The sequence below is a fragment of the Podarcis cretensis genome, assembly GCF_951804945.1.
Source record: "Podarcis cretensis genome assembly, chromosome: 12".
Lineage (NCBI taxonomy): Eukaryota > Metazoa > Chordata > Lepidosauria > Squamata > Lacertidae > Podarcis > Podarcis cretensis.
In genome coordinates this window covers 11,661,182-11,680,895 of record NC_137181.1, presented here as the reverse complement: position 1 = coordinate 11,680,895, position 19,714 = coordinate 11,661,182, and the positions used below count along the sequence as shown (strand labels likewise).

At 44.5% G+C, this 19,714-nt stretch overlaps 1 protein-coding gene and 1 long non-coding RNA gene across 4 annotated transcripts; one reads left to right on the top strand and one right to left on the bottom strand.

The window, feature by feature from the left end:
* Positions 1–1,228: 1,228 nt before the first annotated feature.
* Positions 1,229–11,010, bottom strand: LOC307199345. 2 transcript variants are annotated; one of them, XR_013831908.1, is made up of 3 exons: positions 10,901–11,010; positions 2,796–2,926; positions 1,229–1,303 (listed from the first exon to the last, which is right to left on the bottom strand). It is a non-coding gene; the product is annotated as an uncharacterized lncRNA (long non-coding RNA). The 2 variants fall into 2 exon arrangements; XR_013831909.1 differs by lacking the exon at positions 10,901–11,010 and adding an exon at positions 10,656–10,893.
* A 67-nt stretch (positions 11,011–11,077) lies between these two features.
* Positions 11,078–19,375, top strand: XRCC2 (X-ray repair cross complementing 2). 2 transcript variants are annotated; one of them, XM_079947053.1, is made up of 3 exons: positions 11,078–11,228; positions 17,985–18,066; positions 18,518–19,375. In XM_079947053.1, exons 1-3 carry the CDS (start codon positions 11,190–11,192, stop codon positions 19,225–19,227), a joined length of 831 nt encoding a protein of 276 aa, XP_079803179.1. In that variant the 5' UTR covers positions 11,078–11,189; the 3' UTR covers positions 19,228–19,375. The 2 variants fall into 2 exon arrangements, with proteins under 2 accessions (XP_079803179.1, XP_079803180.1); XM_079947054.1 differs by lacking the exon at positions 11,078–11,228 and adding an exon at positions 17,117–17,143.
* Positions 19,376–19,714: the final 339 nt, after the last annotated feature.

Genomic DNA, 19,714 nt, shown 5'->3' with positions numbered 1-19,714 from the left:
AAGAGGAGGTTAAGGGGTGATATGATAGCCATGTTCAAATATATAAAAGGATGTCACATAGAGGAGGGAGAAAGGTTGTTTTCTGCTGCTCCAGAGAAGCGGACACGGAGCAATGGATCCAAAGTACAAGAAAGAAGATTCCACCTAAACATTAGGAAGAACTTCCTGACAGTAAGAGCTGTTCGACAGTGGAATTTGCTGCCAAGGAGTGTGGTGGAGTCTCCTTCTTTGGAGGTCTTTAAGCAGAGGCTTGACAACCATATGTCAGGAGTGCTCTGATGGTGTTTCCTGCTTGGCAGGGGGTTGGACTCGATGGCCCTTGTGGTCTCTTCCAACTCTATGATTCTATGATTCTATGATTCTATGATTCTATATATACAACCTGAGCCTACGAAGGAGGGGCTCATAGCATTGAAACCGCAAGAGGGTCATACTTCTCCCATAGCCGCAGCAGCCTTAGATTAAAAAAAGACACCAGCCATGGTTCTGCCTCTCTCCAGCTTGCCGCGTTTTACAAACTGTCCTTATTTAACTCCAGCCCACATCATCCCCAACTGCAATCTTAAACTCCCCACTTTGCGGTCTCTCTGCTATCTCAGAGCTCAGGGAGGGGCTCCACCCATTTGCTGGCTGGCACAGAGTCTCTGCTTTGATGATGGCCCATCTCCCTGTGTTTGTTCTTTGTTAATGGCTCTCTCAGGCGATCGGCTGAACACGGGAATCTATTAGGAGTCTGACTTCCAGTTTAATGCTCCACATGTTGATTAAATTCTAACACCTACCAAATCCAGGAATTATGGATGCCTGGCACCCACAAACTCATTTAAAAAATTGTATTACTTACGTCCTGCTTTTCAGTCAAACCTCCCAAAGCAGTTTATGAAGAAATATTAAAACAACTCACATTGATTAAAACTATATAATAAAACAGCCAAGACAACCTAGGTGGGGGAATGGACTATTTGAAACTTGGGCTGTGTAAATACTATGCCTTTAAGGTTCCTTCCCGCAAAGAATTCTGTGCAGTACATACCCCTCACAGACTTACAGTTCCCCCCAAGCTTCACAAACTACAGTGGCCAGAAATCTTTGAGGGAAGGAATGTGTTTTTAAAGGTATAGTGTGGACAATATGTTCCTTAGGTGGTGGCGATCGTGGGAGGGAGAAGCCATCTCACCTGGAACCTTTGCAGCTCTCTGTGCTGTCATTCCCATCTTTCTCTCTTTCCCAAAATGATTCTCAGAAGCCCTACACTGGCAGTTGCAGGATGGAGAGGCCATCTTCCTCATGTTAAAAGGTTCTCCTAGAACATTGTATTAAGTGGCAAACACATTCCAGCATTAGGTCCAGTCTTAATATATCCCAGAGGGTCTGGGGCAACCCAGTCAGATAGGCAGGGTACAAATAAAATAATATTAAAGTTAGTAAGCATGTAAACATGGGCCACTTCCTCCGTGATGTAGAGGTAAAAATATATATGAAAGGGTAGATCATACACCATGTATTCAGACCAGCCTTCGGTGGAGAAAAATAGGCATTCCTGTGCATAGGATTGCAGCAATAATGTAAAACAACTAAGCCACACTTGACCCAGTGAATGCAAATACACACAAGTCCACACAACAAGGCGATTCATACTAGGGCAGTGAGCATGTGAAAATAAATGCCCATTGGTTCGTGTGGGGGCATTTGTTCCCTTTCTCCCCAGCTCCTGCAGGTATCGCCCACTGGCTTCCACTTTGGATTTGCCCCATTGAAGGTAAACAGATCAGAAGGTGGAGTTAATTCAATGGCTGCTACCTAAGGGAGCTAGAACAGTCTCATGTCATATAAATCGGGGTGGGCAGATGTGTCGAACCAAAGATGAATGTTCCAGAAGCTTTGTGATCGCCATCTTAGCAGTCAAGATAACCCCACAATTAATTGGTAGTTGTTGTAGCAATGAGCTCATACGTACTTATTTTTTTTTTTTTTTTAAACGTACTTATATTCATACGTACTTACATTCACTTGCTTTTAGATAAGCTAATTGGCGTGCTTTGATGTTATCCTTGTGGGCTTGGGGTGCTGGGATCTGAGCCCAGAAAGGGGAGCTATCTGTAAGGTTTGGGTATTTGCCACCTGTGTGTCAGGTGGAATGACAGGTGCTGCTTTGTGTATAAAGAATGGATGCACGTTTGCTTGGGCACAGACAAGCCATCTCCTTGCTGCAATGCCATCCCTTGTCCGCAAAGACTAGGCAACCTGGCAGGCTTCTTTAATATGTCTTTAATAAAACACTAGAACTGGCCATTCTTCTGTTTTTGGCATCCTTCTTTGGTATCCCTGCACCCAACCACTCCCACACGCCCTGCTTTTGGTCTACGGTTTGGAACAGCAGACTTCAGACTTGTCAGATGTGCTTTGTTTAGTTTTTTACTAGAACCGCAGAGCCAGGTGCAAAAGACATATCGTTGAGAATTAAAGAATAGGGTGTCTCTGAGCACACTAGAAGCCTAGGAATTTGTTTGCAATACCAGAACTGAAGTGCTTTCACACAAAAGTCCATTCCTGGGCGGCAAACACATGACTTCCCTCAAAAAACCCTGGGCACTGTTGTAGCTTATTAAAGGTGCTGGGAACTGTAGTTCTGTGAAGGGTAAACTACATTCCCAGAGTTCTTTGTGGGGCATTCATGTGCTCTCAAATACCTCGTTTCACTGAAATGATTTCAGTAGCCTGAAAAGTCGTTTCTGCCATTAAAGAATTGTGAGTCATGCATTTACGGTATTTCATGCTATGAAAGGCACACTTACCCAGAAGTGTTAAAGAAGCTGCCTTGTTGCTGCCTGTAGTGCAAAGCTTCGCTTTCATCAGGCTTCTCATCACAAACGACCCACATTTGCTGTGTGTGACTCATGGAAACAAGTGTCCCTCTTGGCCCGAGCTTGTGGGGAATGACATGTAATCTTAGTTAGAAAATGAGCAGGGGGGAAATTCACAGGCAGTTTCTTCTGCCCTCAGGCTGCTATTCAACTTTAAACATTCCCTTCTTAAAGCACAGCCCACATATGCCTTCCTTATGCAGCATAAACTGGCCTGTGGGGGTGCTGGCTTGAGCTTACTAAACATACTACTCATTTTCTAGTATGAAGGACAACATGGCGAGTGGAGGAGGGGAGAGATGTGAACACCTATCAAGTATGCAGGGAGCATTATTACGGTTTAAGTTGTACAGAATGCAACCTGCAGGTGCTGTTACAACACAGGCAGCGCTGACAGTCAGGTTGTGTATCCACAGCAGTGACCAAAAGAGGAATGACTGCTGGGAGGAGCACAGACAGAAGAAACTCCATGGTGCATCTGCAGCAGTACAGCCGTTCATCTGCCCCAGCTGCAACAAAACATGTCTCTCCTGTATAATAATAATATAATAATAATAATTTATTATTTATACCCCGCCCATCTGGCTGAGTTTCCCCAGCCACTCTGGGCGGCTCCCAATCAGTGTTAAAAACAATACAGCATTACATATTAAAAACTTCCCTGAACAGGGCTGCCTTAAGATGTCTTCTGAATGTCAGGTAATTCTTTATCTCTTTGACATCTGATGGGAGGGCGTTCCACAGGTCGGGCGCCACTACCGAGAAGGCCCTCTGCCTGGTTCCCTGTAGCCTCACTTCTCGCAATGAGGGAACCGCCAGAAGGCCCTCGGCGCTGGATCTCAGTGTCCGGGCTGAACGATGGGGGTGGAGATGCTCCTTCAGGTATACAGGACCGAGGCCGTTTAGGGCTTTAAAGGTCAGCACCAACACTTTGAATCGTGCTCGGAAACGTACTGGGAGCCAGTGCAGATCTCTCAGAACCGGTGTTATGTGGTCCCGGCGGCCACTCCCAGTCACCAGTCTAGCTGCCGCATTCTGGATTAATTGCAGTTTCCGGGTCACCTTCAAAGGTAGCCCCACGTAGAGCGCGTTGCAGTAGTCCAAGCGTGAGATAACCAGAGCATGCACCACTCTGGCGAGACAGTCCGCGGGAAGGTAGGGTCTTAGCCTGCGTACCAGGTGGAGCTGGTAGACAGCTGCCCTGGACACAGAGTTAACCTGCGCCTCCATGGACAGCTGTGAGTCCAAAATGACTCCCAGGCTGCGCACCTGGTCCTTCAGGGGCACAGTTACCCCATTCAGGACCAGGGAGTCCTCCACACCTGCCCGCCTCCTGTCCCCCAAAAACAGTACTTCTGTCTTGTCAGGATTCAACCTCAATCTGTTAGCCGCCATCCAACCTCCAACCGCCTCCAGGCACTCACACAGGACCTTCACCGCCTTCACTGGTTCTGATTTAAAGGAGAGGTAGAGCTGGGTGTCATCTGCATACTGATGAACACCCAGTCCAAACCCCCTGATGATCTCTCCCAGCGGCTTCATATAGATGTTAAAAAGCATGGGGGAGAGGACGGAACCCTGAGGTACCCCACAAGTGAGGGCCCAAGGGTCTGAACACTCATCCCCCACCACCACTTTCTGAACACGGCCCAGGAGGAAGGAGCGGAACCACTGTATAACAGTGCCCCCAGCTCCCAGCCCCTCTAGACGGTCCAGAAGGATGTTATGGTCGATGGTGTCAAAGGCCGCTGAGAGATCCAGCAGAACTAGGAAACAGCTCTCACCTTTGTCCCTAGCCCGCCGGAGATCATCAACCAGCGCGACCAAGGCAGTTTCAGTCCCATGGTGAGGCCTGAATCCCGATTGGAAGGGATCCAAATGGTCCGTTTCCTCCAGGCGTGCTTGGAGTTGTTCAGCAACCACCCGCTCAATCACCTTGCCCAAGAATGGAAGATTTGAGACTGGGCGATAGTTGGCCAAATTGGCCGGGTCTAAAGATGTTTTTTTAAGAAGCGGTTTAATGACCGCCTCTTTCAGCGGGTCTGGGAAGGCTCCCTCACAGAGGGAAGCATTCACCACCCCGCAAAGCCCATCGCCCAGCCCTTCCCGGCTCACTTTTATCAGCCAGGATGGGCAAGGATCAAGAAGACAGGTGGTCGGTTTCACTCGTCCAAGCAGCCTGTCCACATCCTCGGAGGTAACAGATTGGAATTGATCCCATATAACAGGACCAGACAGAACTCTAGCACTCTCCCGCCCTGGCCCTGCTCCCACTGTGGAGTCTACTTCCTTCTGAATCTGAGCGATTTTATCTGCAAAAAACTTTGCAAAAGCATTGCAGGAGATCTTGGGGTCCCTACCAGGCCCCGGTGGTACAGGTGGTTCCGATAAACTGCGAACCACCTGAAAAAGTCTCCTGCTGCTGTTTTCTGCAGATGCAATGGAGGCGGCGAAGAAGGCCCTCTTCGCTGTCGCCATTGCCACTTGGTAGGCTCGACGTTGAGCTCTAACCCGTGTCCGGTCTGATTCAGAATGAGTTTTCCACCACCGGCGCTCTAGCCGTCTCAACGATTGTTTCATCACCCTCAGCTCCGGGGAGAACCACGGGGCTGTCCGGGCTCCATGCAATCGGAGAGGGCGCTTCGGAGCCAGACAGTCAATAGCCCTGGTTAACTCCGCATTCCAGCGTGCCACCAGGGAATCAGCTGAAAGGCCATCAACTTGGGATAAAGCATCCCCTACCACTCTCTGGAAGCCAATTGGATCCATTAAGTGGCGGGGGCGGACCATCCGAATCGGTCCCACCGAATCGGTCCCAGCAGGTGCTGTCTCCTGAGACAGATGGATGTCAACATGCCGAGAGCTGTGGGGACCGCCCTAGACTTTGCGCATAGGGGTGTGCCAATCTGAACTCTTCTGGAAATTACTGTAGATCATGGCATGAGTAAAAAGATTGGCATAACTTAATATGACAGGTGGCACTAAAGGGTCGTGGGTGGTGCTGTGGTGTAAACCACTGAGCCTTGGGCTTGCCGATCGGAAGGTCGGTGGTTCAAATCCCTGTGACGGGGTGAGCTCCCGTTGTTCGGTCCCAGCTCCTGCCAACCTAGCAGTTCGAAAGCACGTCAAAGTGCAAGTAGATAAATAGGTACCGCTCTGGTGGGAAGGTAAACAGTGTTTCCATGCGCTGCTCTGGTTTCGCCAGAAGTGGCTTAGTCATGCTGGCCACATGACCCGGAAAAACTGTCTGCGGACAAATGTCAGCTCCCTCGGCCCATAAAGCGACATGAGCACCGCAACCCCAGAGTGTCCTTCGCCTTTACCTTTAATATGACAGGAGAGACCTTACATTATGAACTTCCTTGAACCCTGGTATCTGCTGTAAAAACAGGCCTGAGATCTGCTATCAGGGATTGTCTAGCATCTTCAAAAAGCATTAATTTCCTAGGGTGGTGAAGGCCAGGGCAAGCTGATTGTGCTTTACTTATTTATTCAAAGCATTTGCTCCCGTTCTTCAGCCAAAAAGCTTCCCAGAGCAGCTTACATACAATCAAAACAAGACAGTCCCTACCCACAGGCTCACAATCTAAAAAAAGACCAAAACATGACACACAAGGGGAAAAGGATCATAAAAATCAAAACTCAGGCACCAGTTTCTAAACAGTTATTCCCGTAATGACCAGCTGGCACAGTTCAGGGGCAGGAAGTGCCTGATGGAGCTGGGGCTCCAGCAAAGCTAATGAAATGTACCTTCTGCTTCCTATCTCTCCCACTGAGAAGATAGGCAGCCTGATGGAATGGCTGGCCCCAGATGTCAGTTCAGGGAAGAGCAGGCCTAATAGAGAAACATACTTTCCCCTGGTGAAGTCAAAATCTCTGCATCAATACATATAGCTGCAAACAGGCTCTGCATATTTTCGTTGGGATAACATGATTATAATATACCTATGTTTGCATACGCCCCATGAGAAAGGCTGCTGTCGATAGTTAAAGAAGTGCTCTTTTTCTTACATAGTTTAAAGAGCAAAAGACATTTAAAATGGCAGTTAATTATAGCTGGCATCTGGGTGAGCAGCCATAGAAATAGGATATTGCTACTCGCCTTTTCCTATATCTGCAATAAGAGATCTTATGCAAACAAGCTGCTTCAATTTGCCATCTTTCTTTTACGCTTTATGGTTGATTAGTCTGAGCCGTTTTGGCTGGTTTCCACTGTGCCATTCTTCATGCATCATGTTTTGACTGCGGCTTGTAGTTTTATCTTTCTAGCAATCCAATCTCGTCTCAGTCGCATCATAGTGCAGATGGACAGCATAACAAGGCCTTACATTGATTCAGACTCTTGTCCATCTAGTCTTTTCTGTTTCTGATGCTTGAAATCCGTTTACTGGAGGTGCACTCTGGGGCATGGGGGAAGTTTGAACCTGGAACATTTCTGCATAAAATGCATGTACTCTACCTACTGCTTTACAACATCTCCTTTCTATCGTATCTTAAAACAATGTTGGTTCCAGAGGAGCTGCAGTACTGCACAGAATGGAGGGGAAATCCCAAATTATACAAACACTTCACATTACATGGAGAGAACTTGCCTAAATTAGATTAAATATACACTTCTGAGAATGGACTGATGGTAATTGAAAGCTTGAAGTTAATGAATTTGCTGAATTAAATTTTAAGTGGAATACAAAAAAGGGAGGCGTGAGGAAGTCAGGAAAACAAGTTAACTAAAGAGGAGAAGATAAAAAAGAGGGACTTTTGTTTTTCTGTTTTTCTGTTGTTTTTTTCTTTTGTTTTTATGTTAATTGTATTTTTTGTATTTTGTATTTCTGTGTTTTTGTATTTTTTCTTGTGTTTTCTTTACTGCTTGTTTTATAACTTTTTATTGTTAAAATTCAATAAAATATCATTTTAAAAAAAGAAAAGAAAACAATAAATAAACAATAAATAAATATACACTTCTGCCCGTTCCTTTCCAAATTTTCCATTTAGTAATGATGACTAGAAACTTCTTCTTTAAAGAATGGATACTTGTGGTTTTACAGATTCAGCTGCATGCCAGGTTCCATAGTATTCACAGCTGGGAAAGAGCTCTAGCTCAGGAGTCAGCAACCTTTTTCAGCAAGGGGCCAGTCCACCGTCCCTCAGACCATGAGGTGGGCTGGACTATTATTTTGAAAAAAATAAAAAACAAAAAACAAATTCCTATGCCCCACAAATAACCCAGAGATGCATTTTAAATAAAAGGACACACGCTACTCATGTAAAAACACGCTGATTCCCAGACCATCCGTGGGCCAGATTGAGAAAGCGTTTGGGCCGGATCTGGCCCCCTGCTCTAGCTCAATGCTAGAGAACATGTTGTCACACATGGAGGCTGCCATATTCAATCTCTCGCTTCTGCGGTAGGGCTAGGACTTGTCTTGGACACCATGGACAGCCCCTGCCAGGCAGTTTAAAAAATACTGAGCTAGGCAGACCCAGCACAATAGTTTCATGTGTTTCTAGATTTGTACCAAACCATCCCCATGGCCCTTGCTCTCTCCTTCTTTAGAGAAGAGCTGTAGCTCAGTGGTAGAACATTTGCCTTGCATGAAGAAAGTCCCAAGTTTATATCCCCTGCATCTCTAGGTACCAGCCACCTAGCAGAGGATATGGATGATACAGATAATTCTAAATGCTAGTCAAATCTGTCTGCTTTGAGCGCCTCCCATCTGAGTAACAGCAGGGATCATCATTCCAAATGGGTTACCTCTGTTAGTGTTAAGGGTCATCTAACCATGGTGGGGAATGGAGATGTTACTTAGCAACTAGGCAGAGTGGCATGATGTTCATGAAGGTAACATGCACTCTGACTGGCTGTGTAGTTCTGAAGGAATCTTCTCCTCTGTATGTTTGGTTGAATGTCTCCCTGATACGTACAAGGCCTTAAGTAAGAATGATAAAAAAACTTTCTCCTCAAATTACAGTTTTCATTCAGTTTCAGCAGAGTGTTTTCAGGATTTTCTTTCCTCTCTGGATTCTGTCTGCTTTATTTATGATACTTTGCTAATTAAGGGGTGGGGCTGAAGATGCAGAACCTGAGGTAAAGCTATTCTCATCACTGTCCCAGGAATAGCTACTCCTGCTCAATTTTTCTTCTATCAAAGGCATAGGAGCAGGCTCAGTAAAACAGGAAATCCTATTAATCATACCCAGGACTCCCTCTCAAAAATAAAATCTTATATATGCCTAATGCCCCATGTTAAAAGTTGCAGCTGGAAATCTGATTGAACAGGTGCTGTTTATTTCAGGGGAAATTGCACAGTCACACACAGAGAGAAATTGGAAATATCTCCTTCCGTGTACAATAGTCCATGAAATGATTGCTTTGGTTCTTGCAGTTCCTCTGCTAGACAAAGGTAATTGTATCTTTGTTCAATTACCTTAGTAATTTAATGTATGCTCTCTCTTGGGATATTAAGAGGATTAATTTGCTCTTATTTGCAAAGTGCTTAAGGATCCTGCCATGGAATGCACCATGAATGCAATTAAAAGGAAAGTGTGTCTTTATAAGCGGCAAGAGAAATACGAAATATGATTGATCCTCCCCCCCACCCCAAAGTTCTGGTCAGGCTCTTGCCTTGCTGCTATTCAACATTTCAGGGGTTTTACTTGTTCACTCTAAGGCTCACTTGTGACAAGTTTTAATTCTAAACATTTGAATACAGTATGCCCGCAACTTTCATGGGGATTATGTTCTGGGGATCACGCCTAAAGCCAAGTCTCAACCCATTGGGTTCAATGGTGAGTGAGATTGCCATAAGTCATTTTTCCGGTGGCAGCAGCTTCCCACCCCCCCTTTTTTGCCACACACCTAAAACAGAATGCACAAAAATTAAATGCGCATAAATTGTGGGCTTACTGTATCCACCTAAAATGGAAATCGTACATGTATTTACTCATTTATCGCATTATGTTCAACGGGTTTTACACCTCACGTAAGTTTGCTTAAAATGGTTTTGGGCCGAAATCCTAACAGCTAATCTGAAGTACAGTAAACCCTACTGAATCCAGTGGATTTTACTCCCGGGTAAATAAGTGGAGACTAAGACTTGTTCGAAATGGAAGGAAGTGAGAGATATTACCTTCTTGGGCTCAATGGAGGCAGTGAGAGATTTTACCTTCTTGGGCTCCATGATCACTGCAGATGGTGACAGTACAGTAGTCACGAAATTAAAAGACACCTGCTCCTTGGGAGAAAGGCGATGACAAACCTAGACAGCATCTTAAAAAGCAGAGACATCACCTTGCCAACAAAGGTCCGTATAGTTAAAGCTATGGTTTTCCCAGTAGTGATGTATGGAAATGAGAGCTGGATCATAAAGAAGGCTGATCACCGAAGAATTGATACTTTTGAATTATGGTACTGGAGGAGACTCTTGAGAGTCCCATGGACTGCAAGAAGATCAAACCTCTCCATTCTGAAGGAAATCAGCCCTGAGTGCTCACTGGAAGGACAGATCGTGAAGCTGAGGCTCCAGTACTTTGGCCACCTGATGAGAAGAGAAGACTCCCTGGAAAAGACCCTGATGTTGGGAAAGATGGAGGGCACAAGGAGAAGGGGACGACAGAGGACGAGATGGCTGGATAGTGTTCTTGAAGTGTACCAGCATGAGTCTGACCAAATTGCGGGAGGCAGTGGAAGACAGGAGTGCCTGGCATGCTCTGGTCCATGGGGTCACAAAGAGTCGGACACAACTGAATGACTAAACAACAACAACAAGACTTGTTCGTATGAGCAAGCCCCACCGAACATAGAGTGATTTCCGAGCAAACACGCCAAGGATTTCACTGTCAGGCTACTGAATTCAGGTTACTCGTGAGTAAGCGCGCCCGGAACTGCTGGGCGCGAGCAACCAGCGTGCCCGCCCTGCAGAGCGGGAGGTGGCGCACCAAGCAAGACTCCCGCTTGAAATGTAAAACATGAAATCGAAACCCTTCGGTCGCATTGCAAAAAGAAAGAAAGAAGCCTCCACTCAGGAGCGCTTCCATACACGCAGCGGGAGATGCTCCAAATCGGAGAGCGTCGGAATAATTCACTGTCAGTCAGAGACGCGCCCGAATTGCGCATGCGCGAGGCAGAGCATCCGCGAAGGAGGCCTGGACGCCCTGTACTGTAATGAAGTTTCCTTCCTTTTCGCCCCACCCCTCCACCTCCAGATCCGAGAAGAGCGCGTGCGCGGCAGTTCCGGCGGCGCTTGCGCGCCGAGGTATGAGGCCGTTGGCGCCTCCCTCCTTTTACGGTTATGAGCTGCCGTTGCTGCGGGTTTCCCTCCGCGAGCGATGACTGACGGGCTCGGGAAGGCGGAGTCGGGCGCCCAGGTGAGGCAGAGAACGACGCACGCGCACGCCCCCTCCCCCGGCCACGCTCTCGCGCTGAGGGGAGCGGGGGGGGGGGAGGGTCTCTCCCCTTGCCTCTAGCGGGTGGGGAAGACTGACACAACCCAGCATCCTGTTTCCAGCAGGGGTCAGCTATGGACGCTGTCGGGAAGTCCTCAAGCTGGGCTCCTGCCTCTTCCCAGTCACACACACACACAGTGGTACACAGTCTATGAAGGTGAAAAGTAGAAAAGAAAACAGAAAAAGGCAGCCAAGGATATATTTTTAAAACCTTCAGGAACCTTCTCCACAGGACGGTTGATGGTAGGTTACCTTGTGGAGGTGTGCAGCTGGAATAGGCCTTGACACTTGGAAATTTTCTCACCCATCTTTAGGCTCTCACAAGGCGGCTTATATGAGCCCCTCACACGGTTTTTGTTTCTTACCTGTTTTTCCACCTGCATTTCAATGACGCCTTCCTTTCTAGGCCGACGGGCAGTATAAAAAGACTTTAAATAAACTGAGGATAAAGCAACAAACAAAAGTTCGTACGTGTTCACCCAGCAGCTGCCTTTGGACTTCCATGTCTATGCTTCATAAACTGAGATGTGGGCCTGTTTCTCTTGGCCACACTTTTCTCCTCGCCTGCATGACCCAGGAAGCAAGACTTCAGTTAAGTGTTGTTTGCCATTATGTCTCAAAAGGAAAGCTCTGGTTAACGGCTTCCAAACAACCCTGGATATAAAAGCCCTAGTTTAGTCTTCCTTGCTTGGACGTCATTAACCAGGAGTAATGGGAAACCATAGTTAACTGAAGACCTGTTTCCCTGTCTGCAGCTTGCAGCAGGGAGGAGCAGAACACCTGCCTTGCGGGCCCTGAAGTTCATATCTTGGCTTATTAAGGTGATTGACAGCCATCCAAACACAGCCAGAATCTCCTACAGACTGTCTCCAACCAACCTCACAATCAGCAGCAAGCCGGCCCGGTAGACTTCTCTGAGAAGTGGTTCCATAAAATAAGGTCCTGGATATAGTATTGCCACATTTTTTCCTATCTTTGTGTCTTATGTCATAGCAGCATGACAAACAGATTTTGAGGCCAGGAAAAGCTCCACCCGCCTAATTAAGTAGTCAGGGGAAAGCATCGTAATGACAGGTGAATATGGAAAATGTGAAGCATTTGCCTTGTCAATGCCGTAATGGGCAAATTTCTGCCAGTCATTTATCTTCTACAATCGCTTCCAAGGGGTGGGGAGGAAGATGGCAGGGCCAGGTTTACAAGATGCTACTGAGTCAGTGATAGCACTATGCAAACCTAACTTGACACACACCCTGGTTTCAGGGTGGCAGTTGTGAGCTCTGGTCCCTGGTGGCTGTACCAAAACTTGGGGAGGAGCCATGACTCAGTGGTAGAACATTTGCTTTGTATGCAGATTCAATCCTTGGCATCCCCAGGCAGGACTGTCTGCAGTTCTGCATAGCTGCTGCCAATCATCGTAGTCTGATCTAGTGTGATCTAGTGTGAGGCAGTTCCCTGTGTTTACAAATGATAAAGAGATTTGACTCTTCTTCTTTTTTACATATAGAACTCTACAATTCTATTGTTTGTAGATTTCATATATGTCTGAAGTGCATTTGCTCCATAAATGTGAAGCTGTTACTAATTTATTTAGGGTATTCCATATCCTACTTGAAAGCCCCAAGAGGTTCTCAGAGTGGCGGAGAAAAAGTTTGGACAGTACAACTGCATCCAAAAAGATTAGCGCATATAATAAGAAATAACATGGCACCAGGTTTTTTCAGACTTTTTTTGCCCTCATTCTTGGACTTCCCACTGAGGAACTCTAAGGCGAGTGGGTTGAGCCGCTAGACTTCACTGTCCACAATGAAGCCAAGTACTCCTTTGGCCATTGGCAGTTCCCAGACAACAGTTCCCAGCAAGGACCTCTGACCTCGCTCAGTCCAAGATGGAGCCAAGTCTTCCTGATAGATGCCAGCTTCAGAATACAGTAAAGGCAACCCCACTCTGAGCCTTGGGAACTGCTGTCTTCAGTACAGAGTGGCTCCTGGGGGTACAGAAATTGGCAGTCTCTGTTTTCCAAAAGTTTATATAACCATCAAATGATTATTAAGAAGAGTACTTCATTTCCATTACATCCGAGTTCCATTTTGACTATTTGTCCATGTCTCTAGTGTGCTGTAGAGGTTAGGCGTGTTGAACTACAAAAGCCTTACTTTGGTCCGGTTGCTATCTTAGCCTAGGCCACCTCACAGGGCTGTTGTGAAAATATAATGATGGAGGGGAGAGAGAATGCTGTGAAGTCCTTTCAGCAACAATGGGATTAAATAAAAGCTGGGGGTGTTCTTGCAGTGGAATTTGTTAGGTTCGTAAAAATTTCAAACTCTCTTTGGAATGGATAAAAAATACAGTATTTAATAGTCCATTGTAGGGATTAATATTTAATATCCTAACAGTTTGCCTTAAGACGGTTAGCACAGAGGCTGGCTTTTGTTGGCTTTTTCTTTCTGTAAAACCGTTAGCTGACTCCCCTGGGATGTTGCCCATCGTACACAGCATGATGCTAAATGGCTGCAGTTGTTTTGCTTTAAAACCTAGAAAGTAAACATACATCAGAAGCACAGGTGCATTAGTACTTAAATTATCATAATAATTTGCATGCGCTGTTCTCCAGATAAGCACCTGCTGTTATATGAGAAAAATATGTGAACCTTTATTATAATATAATCGTATTTAGCCTGTAACAAACAGTGAGTAGGATACTTCTTGAGAGTGGCTAGCAAAGGGGAAGGAGGTAGAACAGCAGCCATGGAGTTGCATAGGAAGCTGTCTTGCACTAGATCAGACAAGTTAAGTATTATCTACTCTGACTGGTGGTGGCTTCCCAGCACCTCCTTCACATTACCTGCTTCCAGATCCTTTTCATTGGAGATTCCAGGGACTGAACCAGGGACCTTCTACATGCCAAGTGTCTGTGCTGTCACTAACTAAAGCCCCTCCTTCAGATAGTCTGTGCAGAATGTATTGGCTGTGAACTCAGATGTAATGGTTTCCATATAGGTATGTAGTTTACAGGTCTCCCGGATCCATTACTGTCGCTTGTGACCTTGGTGGCACAGATGGCCTTCTATCAGCTTCAGCTGGTGGCCTAGCTACACCCCTATCTGGTCCGGGATAGCCTAACCTTTGTGGCCCATGCTCTGGTAACCTCTAGGTTGGATTACTGCAATACATTATACGTGGGGCTGCCTCTGAAGACCTTTCAGAAACTTCAGCTGGTGCAAAATTTGATGGCCAGGTTGCTCAACAGAACAAGGTGGTTTGAGCATATAACCCCAGTCCTGGGCCAACTGCACTGGCTGCCAATTAGTTTTCAGGCTCAATTCAAAGTGCTTAGGACCTGAGAACCTTAAGGACTGCCTGTCCTCATACAAACCAAGCCAGACCCGGTGCTTGTCATCCAAGGCCCTTCTCTTTGCCCCCCCCCCCAAAGGTTCAGAGGGTGACAACATGAGAATGGGCCTTTTCTGTGGTGACTTCCCATCTTTGGAATGTTCTCCCCAGAGAGGCTCGCATGGTGCCATCATTAGATGCCTTTAGGCGCCAGGCAAAAACATTCCTCTTTACCCAGGCCTTTGGCCATTAAATAATCTATAGCTTCTTAAATATTTGGGGGGGGGGCTGTTATCATGATTATTTTATTGTTATGCTCTGTATTATGTTTTTCATGTTGTGCAATACACTGTCCTGGGATCTTTGGATAAATAAAATAAATAATAATGAATAATAATGAAGTGACTGTAACCTTTGTCCCTTAAATCTCTTAGACACTGTGAGGACCCCCTCACACATAGTGTACATCTCCAAATATATAGAAACAGATAAAAAGAAGAATGAGTTGCTCTAGTCTCTTACACAGACGATCTGAGTGTGCTGTTGTTGTTTTTTTAAAAATTAATTCCTGTTAAAATCATAATTGTAATTAAAAGTAGTAACACATCATAAAACCAGCAAAGTATCAGTCACAATTTAGGGGAAATTAATCCAGCCCCACCTCAAAGGGATTTTGATATATTTAAAAAATGAAGTCTTGAATTAAAAAAAAACCTATTACACTAAATAAAATCTCATTCTCTACCTTTGTGCTAGCTAAGACACAAACAGATACAGCTTAGGTTGAATGCATTTATCAGGAGGTTTGTCATATTCAGACACTGGCCCCCTACACATCATCCTACAAAATCAAAGTGTAGTTTTTACAGTTCTTTTGTAACGTTCCGGTATGTGATGTTTCCACTTCCACACTTGTCTTTGTGACTTATATGAAGTATATTTGCTTGTGCATTTTAACTTTAGTTAAGTATTCTATATTCGTTTTGTTAATCCTAGATTCTCTCTGTGTGTGGGAGATACACTGGAATATGTCATAATTATTTGCAATATTGCTGCTTTAAACTGCTTTAAAGGTCTTCAATACCTACCTTCTTGTGCAGAAGATTGCATGAGTAGAACTTATATAATAAAATTGCAGATTGACTATCAAAATTAATGCAAATTAAAGAGTGAAATCACCTTGGATGCAAGACTATTAGGGCAGAATATTCCCCTGTATATAGTGCCTAGTCATGGTGACTATGTTTTGTGTGTGTCTTTCTCCTCGTACTCCAGGACATTTGTGGTATTGATACAAAACACACCATTAAATTGAGAGACTTGTCCATCTAACACAAAAATCCATATTGCATTAGGCTCCCTGGCTGTGCTGTCCATGAATTTCTTGGTAAATGTCATGAAGCTTGCAGACCAAAATAAATGGCCTGTTTGTATCTAGAAAGCTTCAACATAAGACAAATGGGCAAATAAAGAAGAAAGATAGTTTGACCTTTTCTTGACTGCCTACATGCATGTGTTTCGATCTAGCCTGCACTTGGAACCAAAGCTGCTTTAGTTGCCCCAGTTGGATTATCATTTTCCTTGACCGAAAAGGACTGGACAGTACAATTCTCTTAGTCTTTCTATATCACTCAAATTTAGGCACAGCCAACAACCAGATAAGGTGAGACCACAATCTTTTCTGTCGGGGAGTAGTAATGGAGGAAGATGTTTTATGAAAGTCGTCAGGTTAACAGTTCCTCTACCTTGCTGTTAAGTTTATCTGTCTGAAGTTACAGAGAGATCATCTGGAGGTATTGGCACACTGAGGACCCTCAAATATATTTTTCCCCCAGGTGGCCCAGATGGAAGAGGACAAACAAACAGAAACTCACTCTAGGCAGGATGGAATGGGATTGTTTAGGGATCCTGGGTGTTTAGGAAAGAAAGTTGTCCAGTATTTATCTGCATCTTCATCCTTGATGAATCCTATTCAGTGCTTAGGAGCATTGCCCGATACTCTTTTTAGAAAATGTGTTGGTGGCAGTGGATTGAACAATTGTTTTGCCAGCTTTGTTTAATATGTAGACTAACATTTGCTGGACTGGGGGAATCTAGCAACCACCAGGCATGCCTTTGTTACACTGAAGGTCCAATGTGTCATAATGCCTTTTATGCAGGACATTTGCTGTCAAAATGCCTGGAAGCTAACAGCTGGTGCAGAATGTGGCAGCCACTTTCTTGATGGGGGGGGGGGGAGAGCCATATACATACATGCTGCATACTGAACAAAATGCATTCCCTGAAAACCATTTGTTAAACAAGCATTCGTATAATGAGTCCACATTTCCATGGATTCCTATGGGAGTATTTCTAATATGTAATCTCCTGCTCCCTGATTTCTCCAAGCTCTCTCCCCGCTCCCTACATGCATGGTTTCTGCCCAAAAATGACTACTGCTAACCAGCAAACCACAAACAAGGAAGTGGGCAAACTTGGATATCTGAACCTGCAGCATGTATAGCAAGGTTTGCACATCATTCTTTTCATTTGGATAACTGATTTTTTGCATAATGAGCAAGCAGATAGCAGGCCCTGTGTGTACATGCTGGTCTGTGCTCTGTTGATTTTCAGATTCAATTCAAGGTGCTGGCTTCGAACTATGTAGCCTGGCTGGGCCCAATCTGCATTGGACAGCCCCACTCCCTATATGAGACTTTCCATCTTCTGTAATCAAGAGGATCCTGGCAATAGCCATCTTTAATCAGGAAGCTAAGATCAGTGGGGAAATGCAGCAGGCTTTCTTAGTGACCTCAACACTATGGCACTCGCTGTTGCAACTCAAGAGACTTACCTCAGCACTAGCCTGCAAACTTTTAAAAATCACTGTGGTCATATTTAGGAGGAACTTGCAATTCTGTATTTATTTTATGTCTGGTTTAATATCTCTCTTACTCTAACACTTACCACTGATCCATTATATGCTAATACAATATAATAGAACGTTGCTTTTGCAGCTGGATTTCAGATTGTAACAGAGTTTCTTTTATAAGCTGCTTTAAATAATTTTGGTGAAAATACATAGAAATCAACCAAAATAGCAAGTTTTATTGAACTGACTTCACTGAGGATACAGTGTATTCTGTTTATGCATGCTTTTCTGCCCACAGGTTTTTATTTGGATTCTATAGGTGGTGCCATGTCTAGAAATTTAAAAGTAATTTAGATATACTTTTAATTGCACATGCAGCAGTGCAGTTAAATCCAGCTGCTGGGAAGCCATTGAACACTAAGTTTTGTGCACAATCAATACATTTAGCTTGTTGACTCATTAATTTCAGTAAAGTTGACTTTCTCTTTGTTTCAAAGCTTCTTGCACGACTTGAAGGCAGAAGTTCTCTGAAGACGCTTGAACCTTGTCTGTTTGCTGATGAAGGATATCCTATTCATGGTAAATACATACACATCCTTTAAAATATTCACAGTAATAATTGTATTGGCATATTGGAAGATAAATGGTAAACAAACAAACAAATTAAAATTTATGCTCCCCATTTTCTTTTTATCTTAGCTTTGGAAAGGAAAGTTTTTCTTTCTTGCTGCCTGAGAACAAATTGGTTGGCATGAGTGTGTGTTACACACATCAAGAAAAGAAAATATATTCACTTGCTTCTCAGAAGTGTAGCTGTATTGGTTTGTTGTATTAAAATAAAATAATCAAATCCAGTGGGCTTGCTTCTAAATAGACCTGCGTAGGATTGGGAATTTGATTGTACTGAAAAGTTGCACATGATTTCAGGTAGAGGTGTGTGTGTTACAGCTGAAAGCTGAGCCATTTGAAAGGTGTCTTGAACAGCAAATGCCTTCCTAGCTTAAACATTTGCTTCTTCATTATTAAACAGGAGATATTGTTGAATTCCATGGTCCAGAAGGAACAGGAAAAACAGAAATGCTCTATCATCTTATTGCCCGCTGCATTCTTCCAAAATCTGGTGGTGGCTTGGATGTTGGTGTGCTTTTTATTGATACAGACTTCCATTTTGACCTGTTGCGTTTAGTGACTATTCTGGAGCACAGATTGCCCCAAGGCACGGAAGAGATGATAAAGCAGTGTCTGGGGAGGTTTTTCCTTGTTAATTGCAGCAGCAGCCCTCAGCTGCTTCTTACTCTTTTCTCTTTGGAAAACATGTTTTGCTCTCACCCTTCCCTGTGCCTCTTGATTATTGACAGTATATCAGCCTTTTACTGGATTGACAGAGTCAATGGAGGGGAGAACCTTAGCCAGCAGGAAGCAAACCTAAAGAGATGTGCTCAGTTCCTGGGGAAGCTTGTAAGAGAGCACCACTTGGTTTTGTTTGCAACAACTCAAACAATCATGCAGAAATCACTGAACACATCTGAAAGTTCAGGAAAACACCACAGTGAAGCAGATATGGACTACCGGCCTTACCTCTGTCAGTCGTGGCAACGGCTGATAACTCACCGAATCTTTTTCTCCAAGCAGTGCCATTCAGGCACCACAAAAGGATTTTCAATTACTGCTTGCCATGTAAGAAATAACAGTGTTGTAAAACGCCCATTTAGCATTACAGAATGTGGGATCCAGTTTTGACAGAGGACTGTTTTTTAAAAGTAGACTATAATTTGACACCGCAGTCAAGTTAGTTTTTTTAAAACTTGTGCCTTTTTTTTAAAAAAAAGGTTAATTTTTTTATGCCAATATTTTCTAAAATGTAAATAATAAAGATTCAGGATTGTCAGACTTTGTGTCATGCAGTATTGAAGCCTTTAAAAAGAGACCTGCCATTCTAAAAAAGATCATTTATCCATAATGTCTGTTAGCTGCTTTTGAAATGGAAGCGTAGAAATGGAAGCTTTTTTGAAACTGAGCACTGCACAGTTGAGCTTGATTCTTTGTTATATAAGTGCATTAGTTGACACTCGGCACTGCACACATTTGAACTTAATAGGAAGAACATAAGACAAGCTTGTTGGATTAGGCCAGTGGCCCATCTAGTCCAGCATTCTGTTCTCACAGCAGCCAACCAGATGCCCATGGCAAACTCAGCATAAGCACAACGGCGCTCTGGCCACCTGTG

Bases quoted from the DNA above. Each gene is read 5' to 3' on its own strand.
- XRCC2 (XM_079947053.1), top strand. From the start codon at position 11,190: ATGACTGACGGGCTCGGGAAGGCGGAGTCGGGCGCCCAG. The intron at 11,229-17,984 runs GTGAGGCAGAGA...TTTGTTTCAAAG, and splicing joins AGGCGGAGTCGGGCGCCCAG to CTTCTTGCACGACTTGAAGG. The intron at 18,067-18,517 runs GTAAATACATAC...ATTATTAAACAG, and splicing joins TGAAGGATATCCTATTCATG to GAGATATTGTTGAATTCCAT.